This window comes from Topomyia yanbarensis, chromosome 2 (genome assembly GCF_030247195.1).
Source record: "Topomyia yanbarensis strain Yona2022 chromosome 2, ASM3024719v1, whole genome shotgun sequence".
Lineage (NCBI taxonomy): Eukaryota > Metazoa > Arthropoda > Insecta > Diptera > Culicidae > Topomyia > Topomyia yanbarensis.
In genome coordinates, this window is record NC_080671.1 from 67,529,803 (window position 1) to 67,552,470 (window position 22,668).

Genomic DNA, 22,668 nt, shown 5'->3' on the forward strand with positions numbered 1-22,668 from the left:
GTATCTTCATCGGTGTGGGCACGCAACGTCAACACTGTGCCTGGAGAGTCTTTGAATGTCCGAGGTTTGAAGTGACGTGCAGGGAGCTACTTAAAAGGTTGAACACCGCTGATGTAGATCATGACTGTCTTACAGCGAAATGGACATCGAACAACGGTTTCGGGAGAGCAATCACCACCAGGGAACTCTCCGCAGGTATAAGCTAGATCCACCGCCGAGGACTAGTCGTTTAGACTGCAACAAAGCAGCGAGTATGAGTCGTCGAAACGCCAGCGAACCGGATGTCACGCTCCATGCAGATTTGCCAGACCGACTACGGCACCCCACCGGTTGTTCCGATAGAAAAATAGCGAAAACCAAAGAAGAATCGATATTGGGAAAACTTTTTTCGCCAGGGAACTCTCCGCTAGCGTAAGCTAGATTCACCGCTGGGGACTAGACTGAATAGACAGCGACGAGACACCGCTAGTCGCGGGTCATCGGCGCACCAGTGCATCGGATACCCTGCTTCACCAGAATCGCCGAACTAGGCACCTAACTGATTAGCTCGATCTCGGGAGAACTTCTCTCGCCGGGGAATACTCTGTCGGAGTAGGTCAGGTCCATCGTCGGGCACTAGACCGAGTTGTTCGCGAACAAGTCGAGGACTGAATGGACCATCAAGGAAGTAGTGCTAAATGGCCCAAGAAGAGAACTAAAAGGCTTAAAGGAGTTGCGGTGCTAAATGGCACCGGTTACGGAGTCAAAGGGCTCAAGAAGTTGTGGTATTGAAATCAAATAAGAATCGGTATCGGGAGAACTTCTTTCGTCTGGGACCTCTCCTTTAGCTTACAGTCAGATTCACCGCCGGGAACGAGACCGCTTAGACCGCGACGATAAACCACCAGTCGCGCCGGGGCTCCAGCAAACCGGATGCCCACTCTACCGGAATCGCCGAACTGACCTAGCACCTGGCTGGTTGGCTCGAACTTCTCTCGCCGGGGAACTTTTCGTCGGAGTAGGCTAGATCTATTGTCGGGGACTAGACCAAGTAGTTCGCGAATCAGTCGGAAGCTCAACGAGGAAGTGGTACTGAATGGCACAAGGGAACTGAAGGGCTCAGTAAATTAGACAGTCTGAAGTTTGCCGCTTAGATTGTCCTCGTAGGGGAAGAGCATTTATTCTATACCAACAGCTAGCTTTCCTACCTTGACTACCCAAACCTGTTCCCTGAGTTGTTGGTTTTTGAACATTTTTTTCCTGCTCAGAATGTTTTTGAACATTTTTTCATATATATACAAAAAAAATTTCATATCCCCCCCCCCCGAAAAATTTTCTTACTACGCCACTGATGAGAACACAAGTTGTTCCAAAAATAAGCCCTGCGTTATGCATCATTTTGTGCAGGTTGAGTATACTAGATGCAAGAGGTGCCAAATTCACCACGTTCAGTAAAATTCAAAAATTCTTTTTAGATTACAGAATTGATAAAATTGTTTTATTGAGCTATACATATCAATCAAATTCTGTTTTAAAAATTGCCCTTGCGTTTAAATCAAAATGAGAGGCTTCTGACACCCGCAAATAGCAAATTCCAGTACTAGTTAGACCAAAAACTTACTGGCAACCTTACACTCTTACAGCGGCCTTTAATAAGTAGTTGGTGCGGCGTGTACGTTTCAGTGAATATCTCAATACAATATGCAGTTCGGTGTTGGTCCTTCCATCTACCCCTCTCCCGTCTTCCTCTCACACTCCACCGCTTTGCTCTTTCACCCATCCCAGGTTAAATGGTTCCCGACGCATGTTTAACTTTCCACTAATTATACCCCTCCCCCATCACCACGCATTTCAAAATATGTTAACATGAAGACAACATTGAACGCACTCTGATTAAGCAAATTAAGTATTATATTTTTGTCTGTTTCAAATGTGTCAGCGTCGACATGTTGCTTATCAGGTTCGTGACAGACATACACTTGTATTTGATTACCAAGTGTAAGAAGTATGTAACATACATTTCCACAAGGTTATATTGAACTTAACCAGCTATTAAATCATAATTTAGATAAATGAGAAAGACCTAAACGCACCACTAGGTAGATTAAAACAGGTTTTTTGCAATGGCAATACCAAATAAAAATCAAATACGCCGGGGTTCCATAGGTTACCTTATTGCTCTCCATCACAAGTTTTCAAAAACGAATGAAACTGGCAACACTATTCTGATGCTGGAAATTTTGCTAAGCTGGTGATTTTGTTCTGATTGTACATCCATCCATCATCATTGTCAAGTACGATTTACACCATACGTCAGGCTTCCGTCCCCTGAACAGCACGTCTACGGAACGTCAAAATTAATTACATGCAGTTAAATGAATGGATTCACACACAACATCAACTGCACGGAACTGTTTGACATGCGGAATGCATGAAGGGGCACACAAGAAACGTTGAACGACTTATCCTGATGGAACGATGACGTGACACGTTGTCGTTCTTTTCCGTTGACGGAAGCTGATGTATCGTCTGAATCGAGCTTTAGTTTTATTGTTGAATCCGTTATCCACTGCCACATCAAAGACTAATACCAAATTTATTTAGAGATATCGGTGAGTTGAATTCGGTAGCGAAGATGACCTAATTTGGACTGAGAGCAAATTTACAATACGAATCTAGGCAGTCCAACCTGGTTCGGGAAAGATGCTGTTTCGAGCTGCTCCTGATATGTAGAATAGATGTTCTTCGGTTTAATTCTTCCCTGCCAGCTGTAACCCGTCAGGGTAACAATTTAGCACTGGGTGGAAATATACCTATTTTGCGTACTCTCTCCGTAGAGTGTATTTGTTTACACAATATTATACTCACCGCTGTTCGATACCGTTCACATTTAGTTGTAAATTTTCGTTCATTTTCGCGTTTGTGAACGGTTTTGTTTGTGCAGATAGGTGTAGTAATTTTTGTTAAACATTTGTGTATAAATAACATAGGGCTTAGATAGGCCACCGCTCTCCTCTTGCTGCAAAAAGTGTGCTGACTATGCTGCGCATCGGGATGACAGTTATAAGGCGAGGCGGTTGGAAGATTTGTTTTGGTCATCGGCGGCCATTGTGAAAAATCAGAGTGACGAACCACGCCAGTGAACAGACGCCCAGAATTATCCATCCCTTTTCGAGACAGTTCAGAATATATTGGCTTAAATGGCACGTTCCCCGTATGTAGTTGGGGGATTTATTTATGTTAGCATGAAGCGAACATTGAACCCACTCTGATTAAGCAAATTAAATATAATATTTTTGTTTGTTTCAAATGTGTCAGCGTCGACAGGTTTGTGACAGACATCCATCTATATATGATTTCCTAATGTAATAATAATGTAATAGATATTTCCACAATGTTATATTGAACTTATCCAGCTATTAAATAATAATTTAGATAAACGAGAAAGACATAAACGCACCCCTAGGTAGATTAAAACAAGTTTTTTGCAATGGTAATACCAAATAAAAATCAAATACGCCGAGGGTCCAATGCTCTACATCACAAGTTTTCAAAAACGAATGTAACTGGCAACTCTATCCTGGTGCTGATAATTTTGCTAAGCTGGTGATTTTGTTATGATTGTACATCCATCCATCATCATTATCAAGTACGATTTACATGATACGTCAGGCTTTCGTTACCAATACAGCACGTCTAAGGAACGGATGGATTTGACCTGAAAAGTTTGGAACTAGTTGAAAATGAATGATACTTAAATACTTTGGTATTGAAGGGAAATAAATCTGAAATATTTAGAATATCTTGAAAGAACGGCTAAAAATAGAGGTCGTAAGCAGAGTGGCCAGATAGAAATCCTTAATATCGGTAAAGTCACCAAAGGTTTATCGGTAGGGCGGGTTGTTGTCCCAAAAACGTAGTGTTGACATAGAATTGTAAAATACTGAAAACACAGATCTCAGACTAAATCCAACTCAAAAATGAATGTTGAGTAGGATGTGGCCAAAATCAAGAAAACTCGGTAGTTTTCGGTAGGGGGATAAGAAAATATCGGTAGTTTTGCCTTGGTCGTCTGTGAATCGGTAGGGAAGACCAAAAGCGGTAGGACTACCGATAAATTGGTAGGTCTGGCCACCCTGGTCGTAAGAGAGTGTATAAGTCGGCTAAACACTTCAAGCAATAAGATAAAATTCACATTTCTATAGATGAACATGTGAAAAGGGCACAGGCGTCACTCTGTGTTGGCGTCATCACAAAACTTTTCAACATTATTTCAATAAATATCGAAAGACTCTGATGTCGTCTAGCATATTATGCTTAAGCGTTAAGAAGCAAACGTAAAAGTTGCCGAGTTATTGACGGAAGAGAAGTAAACAAAGAGACTCCCATTTGGACTTATGCCCTGCTATGTGATAACGATTGTAGGTGCTTGTTGCGGTTGCGAATAGGACTTTCTATGGTTTACGTAGACTACAGACGATCACAAAACTTGCTTTATACAAATCGCTGATAATACCTGTTGCTCGTTACGCATTTTTGGAAGCAGGATATCAAGTGTTCGGTGTTTTTAAAAGAAGAATTCTGTATTCAATACACGGCGGTGCATCAGAAAATACAGAATGGCGCACGAATCACGAGCTGTACCAAGTACACAAACATCGGGAAGATGATAAAATACGACATACTCCAGTGAGCTGGATATGCTGTGCGAATGCCACAAGAACGATCAGTTAAAGTATTGCTGAAAAGAGATTCTGGACGAGATCGTTCACTTCGTTGCACACTCCGCATTTGCCGGCTATGTGCAATCAAGGAAGATTGTCATGCGGCGGGCATTCAAGGAAACTGGCAGCCCAAGATCGAGTAACCTGAACGTCTGAAATACATTCGGCCATGATTCGGAGCATCCGGATAGTTCGTCGACGATTATAATGATAATAATAAATGTGTTTATATCTGACAATATTTACTGGATCGATCCCATGTTTTTGACACCGTGTGTATAGGACATTTAATATGTACGTAAATCAGGCCCGTACGCAAGGGGAGGGTTTTGGGGGTTCAAACACCTCCCATGAGAGTTTTGAAAATTTCTTATTTTTCTGATGTGGAAAAACAATAATACTGTGAGCCGTTTTTATACACAAAATGTCATTTGAGTTCGGTTATTCTAGTAACAAGTTTTTGAAGAAACCCTGGAAGAGAGACTATAAAAGGATGTAAGTCGGCATCGCTGGATCGTTTCACGTCTCGGCATGTTTCGGTATTAACAACAGTATTGAGTAGATCAGTTACACAGCAAAGGTCGGTCAGCGAGCCAGTAACAGCAACTAAGGTGGAATAATAACGATTGAACAACACGAACTCGGAGAAAATCGAGATATCATTGTCTAGAGAAATTCCACCAGAGTGACTGAGAACTAAATAGCTCACGAAAACGAACATCGGTATCCGGAGAAATTAGGCCGTCGGAAAACTCTCAGCACCAGCTAGTAGATAAATAGGAACGAGTATCGCCAAAAAAGTAAAAAAAAAACCTGCGAAGATGGTTTTCAAGAAGTGTAAGTAGTTATGTTCGGCATCTCTGGATTAGATTGCGTCTCGGCCAGCGACGATATTTGCAGCTAACCTGAGTTATACCACGAAAGGGGTACAGCAAACAAGAAACAGCATAAATGAAAAAAAAACACGAACCATTACAACACAAAATAAAAAAGAGCCATAGCACAATCCCTGCTGCAGTAATTCTTAACGGTGGGCTTGGAAGGATAAGGATAGGGAGGAAAAAGATGATTCGGTTTAGTCAGTAGGCTTACTACAAACAACCACAGTTGGAATCCGACACTACCATGAGCCGAGTCGACACAAAACTCAGCCTTCTAGGACTCGGAAAAAATCGTCATCGTACCATTTACAGAGATTACCAAACTTCCCGTAAAATGGAACCATTTTGTCGGTTTTAAATCTAAAAATTCAAATTTATTTTTGCATGTTTCGAAGTAAAATAAAGTGCACAACCAACTGAACCGAAAAGTTAAATTTTCAAATTTTTAATATTGTATATTCGTCTCTTTTCAGTTCTCCGTCTTTCTGGGATTGGTATTCCTGGCTGAGATTGGAATTGGTGTAGCCGGATACTACAAGCACGAAGAGCTGAGCGGAATCCTAGAGAAGGGCTTCAACGAAACGCTCGACAACTACTCCAACAGCCTGCCGGCCCAGGAAGCCTGGAATCTGGTCCAATCGGAGATGAAGTGCTGCGGTGTAAATGGACCAGAAGATTGGGAACCCATCTTCAAGAACGATACCGTACCAAAGTCCTGCTGCCACGAGCTACCGATGGGGGTCAACAAGTGCACTCGGAAGTATGCAGACCATGAAGGTTGTTTCCCGAAGCTGTCGGCGTTCCTGGGTTCTAAGTCGTTGATTCTGGCTGGAATCGGGATCGGATTGGCTGCTGTCCAAGTGAGATAGACCGGAACTAAATTTTATCTATTATATTTAATTGACCACTAATGTTATTTCGTTCTAGCTTGTGGCAGTCCTGTTGGCTTGTTGTCTCTACGGATCCTTCCGGCGACAGTACGAGACTGTTTAAATCGGTACACCGATTGAACGAAAGTTGCATCGAATTTTCGTCAGGTAGTGTGAGAGAACAACTTTATAGGGAATACTATAGACTATTCCAAAAATGAGTTTTTAAAGCAGAAATCAAAGAAAATCATATACAAAACCATTATTTGTATAATCCGGCAAAGCGAAAAAAATATCGAGTTCGTAGCAAAACGACTGCGAATATTTCAAACTACCTAAAAAGCATTGGAGAAAGAAGATTTAATGAAATCTTTTATTTTTTGTTACACTGCAGACAAAATGAAAGTTCAGATATTATAATCAAAAAAAAGACACACACACATACCAAGCACCCATATATAAGTCGGGTTGGTTTTTAACTGAAATTGAAATCGAAATAAATAGTAGTACAGCTACTGCCAATCAATATTTTTCACATCAGGATTATCATCTGCACCCAGCTACCCAGGGACCTTCCTATTCCGACAAGTTTTTTCAATAAAATTCAAATCAGTTTAAGCAAGTAAATCTACCACTCATAACCACTCTCCCCACGCTTTATAGCACAGTTCATTATTAAAGTGGGGTAAACCCAGAGATGATCAAAGACCAACGTCATTTAAACTGATTCGCAATGTTATACACCGAAAAAAGTGGGGATGATTTGCCAGCACATTCAAGAGTGTCAGCCGCACCCACACACAATAATATTCGTAGTTTGTAGATAAGACGTGCAAAATGTAAAAAAAATCCGTCAAAAATTTGTTGAAATATAAAATGTATTGAAATATGTAAGAGGAAATTTCCTCCAGAAAAAGTAAAATCTTTTTAGATTGCCAAGTGAAACGATAGAACCAAACTCAATGGAGTTCGAGATAAATACCAACGTTTACCGTGCATTTTTAGGTGTAACCGAAGTGACCCCATCCGCATTATTGCTCTTTGTAAGTACACGCACCTAGAGGCTTTAAGCCAGCTTTTAGATTGGCCCAGTTCTCTCACCGCCCAGAGTATGGAAGCTTTTGTGTTAAGGTGGAATCTCAATTTGTGAAATTGTTCTACAGTTTTCTGCAAGCTATATGATTATTCTAAATTTAGTTGAAAAATATCGATCTATTCCGTCAAAATATAATTTCTTAAGTGAGCATCGCTTAAAATTCCATCCAATACTACGGGCAACACATTCCACTGTAAAGCGATTTTGATTACATACATATGTCCAGTAGACACCTAAGGAATGATCAGAACAATAAAATTTCAAAGCAACAAAAAACAGTTCTAGTTTGCTCCGTAGATAATTTAGATGTAAACACTATCGATGTATTCGCATTTCATGAAACCAGAACAGGAACAAACCCTCAACAGGTCTTGCTCAATCCTATCATGTCCGCAGACGCATACCGGCGGCTATTACCAACGATGGATGGCCACCACAAACCAGAGAATCAAAATGGACCCAACACACTTCAATTTATTGAAAGTTTGACAAACAAAATAATCGAAAGTAAATTCTAGTTATATAGAAATCTACTAGCGATACCCCTTACATATAATACATACAACAATACAAATCTATTTTTCTCATATAGGCCGACAGTTAATTGCGCAGATTAAAAATGTTATGGCTGCTTATATGGAAAAGAGACGCAAAGGGCAAAACAAGCAAATGTCGTATTGATATTTTTATAAATGTATTTTAGCATTTAGGTCTTGAATAAAGATTGGCTTAAATCATTTTCTTTTTTCTTTTTGGGTGGTTTTCGTCTGCGACCGTACAATGTAGTATGTTGTACCTGTTTTCATTTCTTTTCCAGTCTCAGTCGGCGAACTCAATTAACTCTGAACGCAATCGAAAGTTGATGCTAGGGTCTTTTTATCGGAATATTGTTGTAATATAACGGGTGTTCAATAAAAAATGAGAATCATTTCAATACATTTCTGTAATTAAAGTAACGAGCGTAATTTTTTTTTCTGCTCTGGACTCCCTAAAATGGGTGGCATGATTCTTTTCGCTCGGGTGCTGACAGTTCAATCGAAGATGGCTTCGAAACAGCAAGCACTCCGCGAGCGTGTTGTGCGGTTTTACGAAACACATGGTCATCGTGGAAAAAAGTTTACGGTAGATCACTTTCGGGACGAAAACGTGCCCATGAGTACAGTTTACCAGATCCTGGTTACCCTGAGCGTGAAGTGGAAGGCCGGTAGCGGCCGTGCGGCGAAGATAATAACGAAGAAGAAGAAGGAGGCGTTGAAAAAGCTGTTCGACAACAAGGACGGAACGAGTTTGCGTGACGCCGGCCGAGAATATCACTGCTCCCATACCTTGATTCATCGAACCCTCAAGATGGAGAACATCATCTGTCGGAAGAAGACTCGGCCCCTCGAGTACCCGGACTAGCAGAGAGCGATCGTGAAATCGCAGTGCCGTTGGATGACGAAGAACTACCGCGGGAAGTCGTTGGTGCTCGACACTTCCGCTCTCAAACACCCATATTCCAAGAAATGACAGTTACTATTCCAGCGACAAGCCGGCCACACCCCCTGCAGTAAAAATAAAATAAATATTAAGCATACATTTGAAAAACAAAGTTATGCTGTACATCGTCATATCGGACAGAGGGATTTCAAAGCCGTGGTTCAAACCGAGCGGTCTGGCCATCAATCAACAAGTTTACCAGGAGGAGTGTCTTGAGCAAATTCTTCTATCGTTCTTAAAAGAGCATCATACGGAGGGAAAGTACGTCTTTTGGCCGGACAAGGCATCTTCCCATTACGCCAAAAAGACGCTGGTGTATCTTGAGCAGAAAAAGTTACGGCACGTGCCGAAACAAAGGAATCCAACCAACTTTCCCCAGCGCCGTCCCATTGAGGATTTTTTCGGCTCCCTCAGTGCCCTAGTGTACAAAAATAATTGGCAGGCCAAGGATACGAAGCAGTTGACCACCAGGGTCCGGAATTGTATCCGAAATATGGACGTCAGTTCCGTCCAGCGCTCTTGTGAGAGCATCGCGACTATGTTGCGTCGTCGAACGGCTGACCAGGACCCCTTCTTCAATAATCATTGACGATTTTTGAATGATCCAATCCCAGTCAGCATAGTATGACACAATCCTAATAGAATGCAATGTTCCTTCCTTCTACTACATTAGTCTGCTTTTCTTGTACTTCTATTAGTTTGTTCTTCCATTACTCATGCATACCAAAAATAATTTCGGTCTATTTATACGCTTCTACTTATTCTCTGTGCATCTTTTTTATCCTGATTCGGAATGTTATTTTTCCTTTTTTACTATATCTCAAATGCATACTAACACAATCAATTGCATATTCTCTCATATTCACTCGCAGTCTCTCTCATATTAAACGTACAAACGCTCGTGGCATTTGCGATAACACAAACCTCACAAACGCAAAGAAGAAATTGCAATCATCTACTCTTACTTAGGGTCGCGATCGCGCCAACGTTCAAACAGCCCAGTTATTAAGTGAACATTCCCAAGCAACCAAAAGTTCGTATAAGGGAGCTGCATAAGCTTCTCGTTTTAAGTAATTTTTCAGTACGTTTTATGCTCTAATAGCGGTTTAAGCAGCTTTCAAGTTCCAATAAAGCTTAAGCAGCTTGAAAGTTCGCGTAGAACATTATGTGACCTTTAAAGTGTGCTTTTTAAGTATTATCCGAACTTCTGGTTGTTTGGGTTGTAGCTTTAATAAATTTACAAACGCGATCTCAGACATTAAACCACCGATCGCGCGATCATGCATCGGTCTCGTCTGGAAGTTCCTACCTTCGGTAAAGTCTAGACTAATCCCTTCAGTTGGATCAATCAAAAAAGTTGCTCATATCCACTAGACAACATGTTCCATGGCAACATGACCAAAAACTCTAGTGATATAGAGGAACTCTCTTCTAGTATCTAAACCGTACACTGAAAATAAAGCATCAGATTCACAGTCTTTGCGATAATTCAAGAACACACGCGAATATTAGAATGGCCACACGGTTATAAAATCGAATTTATCCACGACAAACACGTAAACATACAAACGCTTGAGCTTCGTCCACGCACAGCTGTGCCCGCAATTTCGCAAACATGACAAAACCCTGGTGATTAAGTGAGCGATTTAGTACTTATGTTCGCGAAATCATGAACCGGTTACATTCGAAAGTCCCTACCCTCGACCTTAGTAGCATAGGTCCATGCATTCAGTTAGTCAAAAGAATGACGCTCATATCCACTAGACAACAAGCTCCATAGCGACAGAACCGAGAACTCTAGTGATATGAGAGAACTCACTCTCTTCTAGCAACTGAAACGTACACTGAAACTTAAGTATCAGATTCACGATTCACACCATCATCTAAGAACACGGTTATAAAATCGAATTTATACACACGAAATGACATACACGTCAGCACACACACGACATGCAAATGCCTACCTGATCGAACACATTAATTTACAAATGCTCGAGCCCTTCGCGATGATACACAAAGACGAACATGCAATTGCTCATATCCACTAGACAACATGTTCCATGGCAACATGACCAAAAACTCTAGTGATATAGAGGAACTCTCTTCTAGTATCTAAACCGTACACTGAAAATAAAGCATCAGATTCACAGTCTGTGCGATAATTCAAGAACACACGCGAATATTAGAATGGCCACACGGTTATAAAATCGAATTTATCCACGACAAACACGTAAACATACAAACGCTTGAGCTTCGTCCACGCACAACTACGCCCAAGATTTCGCAAACTAAAAAACGGCCCGATGATTTAGTGCACGCTATATTACTTATAATCTGATTAATGCGGTCTCAAGCGCGCACAAATAAACGCTCATTCCCACGCGATCGTAAAGTCCCTACGCTTGTACATCTTGAACCGTACACTCAATATTACAATCAGAATCACGGCCCGCTGCAATTGGTCATAAGCAGTGTTTTATATTTCCCCGTCTCGTTTGCAGTCATAGTGAGTGATTCTGATGGGGAGCCCTTCCAAGAACCCAGCTTTACATCTCCAGTAGGAAAACTCTCGAAAAAATATAGTGTTCGGGACAGAGCAGACTAAAACATGAATGAAAAACCTTCGAGTTTGCTAGCTGTTGTTTTCAATATTTATTGTTACTGTTTGCTGCCAAAATTTGATAAACGAAGACAAATAGTCTACGTTTGATCGTGAATGCGGGTGGGAATTGGACTTGGTCAACGATAATCCCTAAAACCAACGTAACATTATTCTGATTTTTGTAGCATTCTCGTACTTCTAATCAGAGCCGAAAAATGTCTGTTTCATTTACCAAAATTAGGTGAAAATGAGACGAAAAAGCGAATCTACTTCTCATTCCACTAGATTTTTGTGATATCGAAAATGAGACAACGTCTGAGGATAAATCATGCGTGTAAATTCAAAACAGAGCGCGTTCATCATTTCTTCTGCGTACTCGTTTTCGGTTTGATATTGAGAATGATATTGGTACCTTTGGTATTGAACATAGTGCTTGGGAAACGATAATATACTAGTAATGTATGTATTCGTCGCTGCTCGATTTTGTGGATTTACGAGCTAGCGATGGCATTGGAATACTGAGGCATGATAGGTATGCATATTCTTCGTGTTTATTGTGTTCTAGTTATATTTTACGCCGCCTTGCATTAATATCATTTTATGAAAATCAAAACGAATTCGAAAATTACGAAGTGTGAACTAAAACAAGTTTGAATATTCGTATTGTCATAGGAAAACGAAAGTAGCTACTTCATCTACTCATTTTCGTAGGAAGCTTCGAGCTTTATTTTTTTTATTTTGTATGTATAGTACGAAAGGAGGCAGTGAAAAGAAAATGAAAGTTTCGAATTTTATCGCTTATTGAATAGATACGAAAATTATATGCCCTGCTCCTAATACTCATTGGCAAGGTCTGAAAGAAAAATATTGATTCGTATAGGGTGAACGTATTTAAATAAGCTTGACAATATTTTATTATCTCGTTCAGGGTTTACTTTGTGTACCAGCTGATTCCGCTTGGCACTTCAATACCGGCTCAGTTTTTTAGTTCCTGTTCATAGTAGAATTAAACAATTAAACAGCTGCATAGTCAACAACACCACATTTAATCACGATATCGCCTAGTATCTCCAAACTAACATCCTACACCGCTAACGATAAGATGGGTGTCTTAACCGGTAGGAACATAAAGCAAGCAGCAAAATCAAACCACGAGCAACAAGGCAGCGATAGCGATGATTACATGCACGTGTTTGCGAGAGGGATGACAGACTTAACTATCTTCAGGGCACAGGAGGCACGCAGCAATTCCTGCTAAGAAAAAGAATCTTGGCACACATTAAGAGTAGCGTGCATAGGAACCGCTTAAGGTGAAGCGATGCCAAAATCACAACAAAGGTTCGGTTATGTTCAGCTATGTTCGGGTTACGTGCAGCATCTGTGTGCGGTGGAAAGTACTATACCGATTTGAGATGGCACGCACACAAGCGTATCGTTCAGCAGTCAGCTGACTGCTTTTGGCACCACGTGTTTCATTTGTTTTGAAAAATAAAAAGGTACAAATTTCCCAAACGAATTGAAATTCCGTGAAGAGAATCTACTCATCAGCTTGTGCTAACATGCCTGCATACAGTGATACAATTTCTAAGCAATCTGATATTGCGAATCTTTTGTAAAATCCACATCGTGACATATCAGCCATGCGCCGCCAAGCCGTGCGCCGAACCACGCGCCTATTCACTATGCATTAGTTCAAGCGAAAAAAACGATTTGACGTTTATTTTTGTTTCGTTCGCACTCATGTGTGAAACATATAGCAACAAATCGACGAAATTCTAGTTTATCTCGGGATAGACAATATAAGACAATCAAGTTACAAAAGATTTTGTCTTGCGCGCCAATGTAATGTTTTGAATTTGACGATGAAATAAAAAGAAGAAGCAGAAACGACGTCGGCCATTTTAGCTGCCACCTTCAGCATGTCCTTAATGATTGCTTAATATTTTGAAAAATATTTAAATTTAAAGTTCCAATTTTTAAGGAATCCCCAAATTGTAATATTTAAATACCCTATAGGACTGACCAAATCATTTCATCACTGAATAGTATTGACTGCTTTGTTTGAATTCTTGAAAATCAGAGCATATTTTACCGAACGGTAAAATAAAATACACATTATTTCACTGTCAACAACTAAAACGTGATTTAACGTTGTCGAAATAGCAGGGCTCTATGGTATAGTGAGTACATATGTGTTCACTTTCTCATCACCCGCTCCAGTGAGAAATTATGCTTTCTCATTATCGATTCTGAAACATAGCTCTGAAACGTCAGCACTCTGCTCTCGCTCGTAGTACCTTTCATCCCGTTATTTTGTTTCTTTTTTGCTCTTGCACGCCTATGCGCAGCATAGAACATCGCAGCACAGCTGAGCTGAGACTGGCTGGTGCGATGAAGACGACAAACGTCAAATTCGAGAGTAGCAAAATACAAAATTGTTGATTTTTTCAAACTCTTGCCGTGCACAGTGTTATCGCATATGTCGCCGAATTCTTGAATGGTGTTTTTGTTTATCTACCGAATCCTTGAACTGCTTCCGCGAGTGGAATCAAATTTGTTCTTTGGTATTTATTTTCTGCTGAATGACGGTGTGAATTTAGCAGTTGAATCTGCAAGTGTTTTTAATCGGATCGTATTTTGATTACCAGTCAAGTGGTTGTTTTTGGTTTCCAGGTTTTATTTTCATCAAGTTAAATTTATTTGAAGAAGTGGAGAAAAGTGTATCGGAGTGTTTCTTTGATCTAAATATCGACTAGAACTATGGATGACCTCGGTAAGTACACTAATCTCAGGTTTATTATATAGAGACATACAAAGTCCATGTTAATTTATTACCCATTGAAATTTACAATTATATAGTCCAAAAATACTGTAATTCAACCAATTACTTAAAATTCATTTCGCTTTTAAGCATTATCATAAAAGATCGCCCGTGTGTTGCAGTCCCGTTGCTGACCAAGACCAATTGAGTTTGCTAAATGTTGTTTGGAGCAACATGCTTTGGAATAACTTGCTGATGCATATTGTGCAGTCGATCCTGATCCCTGCATGTGGTTCAATACTGATGCCGGTTACGTCCGACTGCAGATCTTCCGGGAAAGGAAGGAATGTTAGTCCGACACATATTCTAGCTAGGGAGCTAGGAATATTATTGTCGTGGGTTGTTTCTCTTGGTATGGGGTTGGTCCAATTTGTCGGATCAAACTTATTATGAAGCAATATTTTTATGCATGTTATGCAAATGCTTTTTATGCATTTTATCTTTAGAAATTCCATACTTCCATTGATCCAATATATTCTGAATTCATTTTATTCATTTTTAGCAGTGGTGCTGTAAACTGGTCTTATGATTTTCTCGCTATTTATTTGAAGATCAAATATTCGTTTTAAGTTTAATGTATAAGGAGTAGATATGATCTATTCTCATGTTATTCAAAAAAAGTAATAAATTATTTTGCGTAAAAAATATTCAACGAAAGAAAAAATAGAAACTGACTAATTATGTATTTTATATAAGATAGCCTTACGATTTTGTCTAACACTGTATGTTATTTTTTCTTGGAAACAGTGACATTTAGTGTTAATTTACTGCATCTTTTTCTAAATTCCGCGTGGACTTCACCACATGACCTTACTTACTATTATTTTAAAATCCATCAACAAGTGCGCCGCTGTCAATTCAGTCGGTTTCATTCTATTCTACCCCAGGAAGAGGGGGAGGGGATACCGGCCTCCAACAATTGTGGCCAAATCGAATTCCCCGCTTTCAAACATATGCTGGTATTATATCCTAAGGGAAGTACTAAAAATTTAATACCGCTTCTGGCACAAGGTGATATTTTTATCCCTTTATGGGCAGCTATGACCGAGGGTGGTGGTTAGTGGCTCTCAGTCTTAAATTTGCCGAATATAGCCAACAAAATCGATACAGTTTGTATGTATAAGTCTAATTGTGAGTCCTACTGTGGTGGTGTGCGCGTGAAAGACGTGAGTTTTTGTGTTCGTGTCCAGGCGTGCAAGTTCTTCCATATCACTAGTGGATGGGCGCCATTTTTTATAGGTCGAACTGATGGCATGGACCTAGGCTGCTAGGGCCGAGTAGGGACTTCCGGACGTAACCGATTCATGATCGTGCGAACACGGGTGTTTGAAGGTTCACTCTTGGGACCGCGTTTGTAAATTTAGAAGTGCTAAACCGATCACTCCGGGTTGTTTTCGTGTTTGTGAGATAGCGGGCGTAGGTGTGCGTGGATTGTGGCGAAGGTCTCAAGCATTTGTCGCTTTCGCTAGCGTGTATGTAACTTCGCGTGCATAAATTTGATTGTATAATCATGTGACCATCCGCCTAATCGCGTGTAGCACGGGCGTTTGTAGGTTTGTTCACGTTTGAGACCGTTTTTGTAAATCTATGTGCTAGACGGTTCACTTTATCACCGGTGCGACCTAGATGGCGACTTCTGGTTCAGTGGAATTCTCTAAAACCCGATTCATGTGGGCTTTTTTGCAACAGACTTGATGAATAGTCGCCAAATATCAATGTCTGCGGCCATTTGGAATACCAAGATGGCGATTTTTAAATGGCCTCAGACATTGATCTCTATCATGCGCTCATTAAGCCCGCTGATTGGGTTATAGAAAATTCCGTTAGACTGGAAGTCGCCATCTTGGTAATCCAAATGGCCTCAGACATCCATATTTGGCGTCTACTCGTCCAGCCCGTTCCTAAAATACCCATATTGATTAGGATTTAGAGAATTCCGCGAAGCCGCAAGTCGCCATCTTGATTTTTAAAAGGGTCTCACACATCCATATTTGGCGTCTACCCGTTGATACTGTTTCGAAAACAACCATATTTTTAAAATGCAGATCAAAAGGAAACCACTTTTTTCAAAACTCTTCTAAGGAATTAGAATGAAAGCAGAAACTACTTACAAAATCCGTGCAAAAAAAAACTTGTTCAAAAATTGTGTAAGTCTTTTGCCTTCTAGAGGACATTTTTGATAAAACTCCGAAATCACCCCTTTTCCTAAAATCGTCTCTTTTCCATTTAATGTAACGCGTTTTTTGCACAGTTTTCGGAATTACGCGGTTTTTTTTTAACACGGATCTCGCAATTAACACGGTTTTTTTGCACGATTTATTTTACACGGTATATATCCCTCGTCCAAAAAAACCTTTGTGTATTGTCATCTTCGGGAGTGCTGGCATTGCACATTCCAAGTTTAAAAGAGTCCCAAACCATCGCCAAGCCCAGGGCACCTCCAAAGAATTTGGCCCTAAACCCACTTTGTACATTATTTCGACCGTGGTATGAGTGGGTAATAAAGATCGATAAGTGAAGTACTAAATTTGATCACAATGTAGCTTTACTAACGAGAAAGTAGTCGTAGCCAGTTTCTATTTGATAGTAATCTCAAAGGGAAAGATTTTTAGTCCTCTTGTTATTGCTAGAGGCAGTGTGAAAGTGTTAGCATGGATATGGATTCAATTGAGAATTGTTATGAGATTCGCGTATGATAAAAGATTAGGGAGTCTATAGGTGGCTGGCATAAAAATATAGTGAGAAAAAAATTGGAATTATTTTTTTCAAATATTTCTTAACAAAGAAAAACTAGCAAAAGGAAAAGAATGAAATAGTTTCGAAAAATTAATTGAGCGTAGTAAACATCTCAAAAACTATAGATTTTGTTCATGAAGTGAATATGAAATAATTTTGAGCGGCCTAAAATATGTATTAAATTTACCGAATGCTTTACGTTGTATGATAGATTCTCTAGCAATATCACGCACGCATACGACAACAGATTCCAGCCGTTCTTCACCAATGTCGCTTCCGCTCGAAACGAAACTGAGTCAGGCTTCGTTGGGGCTGGAACCCGATCTAGTCCCAGGCTTGTTATGGTGACTTGAGATAGTCACTTGAAACGGAATGTAATTTTGAAAATTTCTTAGTGAAAACAGTTCCACTAATAAGGCAATAGACAATATGTTGTCCGATACAAGAAATGGTATAGCACATCGAGGAATTCTTGCTTTTGAATTTGGTTTTTATTATTAATTTATAAGCTACCACTTTCACCGTTGGAATTTGCAAACGTGGTCTGGTGGGTGCCCCCATCATACAACTTGAAGCTAACGAAGTGAGACTGTCCAGCGCAGATTCGTACGAAATGTGTTACGTCAATTGCCTTGGAACGATTCGCTGAACCTGAACCATACGAAGATCGTATTAGGACTACACACTAGTCGATTATTAGGACTACACACTAGGGTGTCCCAAAATGACATCATGTTAAAAGTCATCGGGCTCACTTCTTAAATGAAAGGTTAGGGTATTGGGACCACTTTCTTCTTCGGAGTGAGTTTGCTAAAACGCTTCCTACTGGTGGCGACTTTTGATTTTTTGAAAAATGGGCCGATTTTGGATAAAATTTCAAATTTATGCCTGTTGAAGTGGTCCTGAACTGTCTTAGATTTTTTTTCAGCATTTTTTATTTTTCTGGAGATCCAAACGGAGAAGTTTGGTTAGTTAGTTTGTACAAATTTGGAATTATAAGAGCGACAGGGCCACTAAAACTTAGTAAAAAGTGAAATTTTTGGTGTTTTTCAGTATTTTTTCTTCAAAACTGGGTATCTACAAAATTTTAAAAGTACAGAAAACACTTTATATAGTTGAGCCGAATTCAGGGGCGTAATTTTGCTGAAGAAAGTGTATAGCTATGGCTAATGGGGTATGAGTTATTTAAGTTTTTGTTAGATAACCTTTGACATTTTTAGCAATTTTTCAAAAATAATGCTGTTCCAAAAAGTAAATCAGTTCAAATGTGCTTTGACCACACATTGTTTTTCCAAAAGTAGAATGAAAATCATGAAAAATGACGTTTTCTGTACGTCTTTAGTATGTCAGGACGAGGTTTAATGAGCATCTGATGATTTTTTTGTAACTTTAATTATAAAAATAATAACTTTGCTAATGACGCCAAGTCTCTAATTATTTTTTGAAGAGTTAATTCTCCATAATTACTTCTAGGAGGCATCTTCAACAAAACGATTGTGTCAGAAGATGCGCTGTATTCTGTTGTAAAAATTTTTCGAAGATATTTGCCCCAAATTTGACTATTTCGGAATTATGTGATCTAAACAGTAAATATCAGTTTTTCAACACTCACCTCACTCTTCTGCATTCTTTAAAGTTCCTAACATGAAAATAAGACTTTATATACAAAATGTAAGTACGTTTATCAATTCAGCCTTCAAATATACGCCATAACTTGCCATTAACTCGTGTTTAATTTTAGTGATTTTCAAACCCGCTAGGTGGCTATTAGTATAGAAAATATTTAAAAAAAAAATCGTCAAATGCTCATAAAAACCGATTCTGATGTACTAGAGACAAGCGAAAAACGCCATTTTTCATCATTTTTCTTCTATTTTCCGAAAAAAGATATGCGGACTAAGCCCACTTAAGTTGTTTTATTTTGTAGAACAGTGTTATTTTTTATGAATATCATAAAATGTCAAAAGGTTAATTAACAAAAACGTAAATAACTTATACCCCATTGGCCGTAGCTATACACTTTCTTCAGCAAAATTACGCCCCTGAATTCGGCTCAACTATATAAAGTCTTTTCTGTGCTTTTAAAATTTTGTAGATACCCAGTTTTGAAGAAAAAATACTGAAAAACACCAAAAATTTCACGTTTTACTAAGTTTTAATGGCCCTGCCGCTCTTATAATTCCAAATTTGTACAAACTAACTAACCAAACTTCTTCGTTTGGATCTCCAGAAAAATAAAAAATGCTGAAAAAAAATCTAAGACAGTTCAGGACCACTTCAACAGGCATAAATTTGAAATTTTATCTAAAATCGGCCCATTTTTCAAAAAATCAAAAGTCGCCACCAGTAGGAAGCGTTTTAGCAAACTCACTTCGAAGAAGAAAGTGGTCCCAATACCCTAACCTTTCATTTAAGAAGTGAGCCCGATGACTTTTTTAACATGATGTCATTTTGGGACACCCTACTACACACTTTAGAAGATCGTAGACCCGCGTCGTAAACTGCCTTCGTGTCTAAGCTTCTTATGGCTGAGTATGATGTTCCCGATCCTCTATCACACCAACCCGTGTCCTTTGTTCTCAAACACTGCTGCACTCTGAAATGCACAATACTAACTACGCTGCCAACAACCGATATTAGAAATGACCCGTCGCTTCAACGATTATAACGACATCTTCGACTTCGTCATTAGTTCCGCGCATGCCACTTTAAGTCATTTCTTGTTAGTATAGTTCATTAAGACTCAATTATTTAAATACAAATACAAGAGAATGTCGAAATTCGCTCCAAATCTTCTGATTAGGCAGGCGATTTGTAGAAGCGCAGAAACGGTTCAACTCCTATTCAACTCAAATTTATAATAATTTGCAATTTAAATGATGATAGCATATAAAACATGATTACATTAAGGACTATTTTCAGACAAGTGAGAACAACTAATTATTTATCTATTGAAGCATTCAGATTCTTTTATGAAATTGATACTTTTTATATCATTAGACAGGCTTATTTTTCTAGGCAATTTTTCTACTAGATCCTTGAAATCATGGCAAAAACAGACCAGTAATTTTGTTTGTTGACATGTAAAGGGTGTACAAAAATACTACTGATTTCTCTACAAAGCATAAATAAGAACTATAGCTGTATTTACCTAGATTAAGCAAATATTATATTTGAGCACACAAAGCTTAACGGTTTCATTTCGGAATTCATGGATTTTTGGACAAATACAAAAGAGATGTTTCAATGAATTAATTAACTAAACTAGCCGGAATTTTATCTACTATAGGACTGTTCACTAATCGAAAGGAAATCCCCTGATTACTGTTATCTTGCAATTTACGTAAATTTTGTTAAATGTAACCAGAGCTTAAAAAATTGACATCCCTGCGTGAACTTGAAAGAGAACCGAAATTCAATTCCTGCCCGCTGTGCTGAATGAAATGTTTGGTTCGTTTCCCTCGTCATTCATTCTCCCGACATATCGCATTCGGGTTCGCATATGTTCGGTTTCAGAAGCAAACTGAATTTTGTTTCTATGCTAGCTTATTAAGCGAAATGCACTAGACATAAAATACGCAGTTCACTAATGCTAGAACTGTCCACATAATAAAAAATGAATGCTTTGGTTGGTGAAGGAATTTATATTTCCTCTGCCCTCAAACATTCGATTCTGCATGAAATTTCAGTTAGTTGGAAAGTTAATGAATGACCGAAGCGTTGAATCTGAATGTTAGTTTCGATAAGCAGAAACTGTTTTTGAAATTTCGAAGCACTGAATGTAACATTGATGACACCACTAGAATTACTCGAAACTATAAATATGGGTAAGCTAAATAATTTTAGCTTGCTTGCGATAAATCAAAGAAAACACATCGCACTTGCTTCTCCTGTGCCGAAGAGACTTTCTTTCTTTCTATGTTTTTAAATTATTGTAATATTTCTGTGAATCTTTTGCAAAATTTTTTGTCAGCGGCAGTTTTCGTGATGCGAAGATGCTTGCAGTTACACTTTCTAAGTCAATTCAAACAATTATCTCAGTAATTGGTTCGTTTTAATTAGCTAAAGTTTTTTTACAATCATCATCAAGATTGGAAGAGATGCATAACTTCTTGAAGAAAGCTGTAATGCTTTTTGATTACCGGTTTGTTTTACCAAAATTTAGGAAACAATTTCAATTCCACCATAACGTTGAATGTTGTGCGGATAACGAAGACGTAATGTGTTTTCGAAAATGCTGTTTTATTCAAACCGAATTGAGAGGATCAGAGCGAAATTCCGAAAGCACTCGTTCTAAGTGCATAGAAAAGATAGAAGAGGTGCTCTTGAGGCTTCTTAGATTAGCTGATTCTTTTTTCCTCCTCCGTGATTTCTGATCATCTCTCATTTTAGTCCAAAACGAATAAAAAACAGATCGTGAGACTGCTATATACTGAAGACATAAAATGGAAATTATTGGACTAATAGATTCAACCAGTCACAACATTTTAGTCGCAACAGTGTTGGACGAGAACGGCTTCCCTAGGAAGCTGACAAGACAGATTAAGGCTACGATGGATGGTGTATGGTGTTGTGTCAAAATTTCGGGCGGCCTCTCGGGTCCGTTTGAAGCACGCAGGGGACTAAGACAAGGCGATAGGTTGTCCTGCCTGCTGTTCAATATAGCGCACGAACGTGGACATAATCGGTAGAAACAAGGATACTGTAGCAGATCTGTATACCCGAGTGAAGCGCGAAGCAGCAAGAGTAGGACTGAAGATAAATGTGTCTAAGACGAAGTACAGGCTGGCTCGCGATAGGGAACGCTTGGGCAGTAGTATTACGATCGACGGCGACGAGTTCGATGGGGTTGACGAGTTGATCTATCTAGGCTCATTGGTGACTGTGGACATAACACCAGCCGGGAGAGCAGAAGGCGTATTATCTCTGGAAGTCGTGCTTACTATGGGCTCCGCAAAACTTTGAGATCCAGGAAGCTTCACCACCGCACGAAATGCGCCATGTACAACACACTGATTAGACCGATGGTTCTCTACGGGCACGTAACGTGGACAATGCTCGAGGAGGACCTGCAAGCACTCGAAGTCTTCGAAAGAAGGGTGCTGAGAACGATCTTCGGTGGTGTGCAGGAGGATGGCGTGTGGAGGAGAAGGATGAACCACGAACTTGCGCGATTCTATGGTAAGCCAAGTATCCGGAAATTAGCTCAAGTTGGAAGGGTACGGTGGGCGGGGCATGTTGTGAGGATACCGGACAACAACCCCACCAAGTTGGTTTTCATCTCCAACCCGACAGGTACAAGACGGAGAGGAGCGCAGCGTTCCCGGTGGTTGGACCAAGTGGAGCAGAACCTGGCGAGTATCGGACACCTGGAGCATATGACCGAGTGACGTGGCGGAATATTGTGTAACAGATTAAATCATGTTAATATGATGTATAATCAGGATATAGTGTTGCAAACTCGCATGAATGGAACGAATT

At 39.6% G+C, this 22,668-nt stretch overlaps 2 protein-coding genes across 2 annotated transcripts in view; both read left to right on the top strand.

Moving 5' to 3' along the window:
• LOC131678292 (CD63 antigen-like) overlaps positions 1-8,286 on the top strand; it is a 234,650-nt gene extending 226,364 nt beyond the window's left edge. The window contains exons 5-6 of the mRNA XM_058958334.1: positions 6,058-6,444; positions 6,512-8,286. Coding sequence (XP_058814317.1) covers positions 6,058-6,444; positions 6,512-6,577 — 453 coding nt within the window. The 3' untranslated portion in view covers positions 6,578-8,286. The remainder of the gene's footprint in view (positions 1-6,057; positions 6,445-6,511) is intronic.
• Positions 8,287-14,175: 5,889 nt separating this feature from the next.
• Positions 14,176-22,668, top strand: part of LOC131678296 (paxillin) — a 233,699-nt gene continuing 225,206 nt past the window's right edge. Inside the window, exons 1-2 of the mRNA XM_058958354.1 lie at positions 14,176-14,194; positions 14,304-14,403. Of these exons, the coding sequence (XP_058814337.1) occupies positions 14,391-14,403 (13 nt within the window). The 5' untranslated portion in view covers positions 14,176-14,194; positions 14,304-14,390. The remainder of the gene's footprint in view (positions 14,195-14,303; positions 14,404-22,668) is intronic.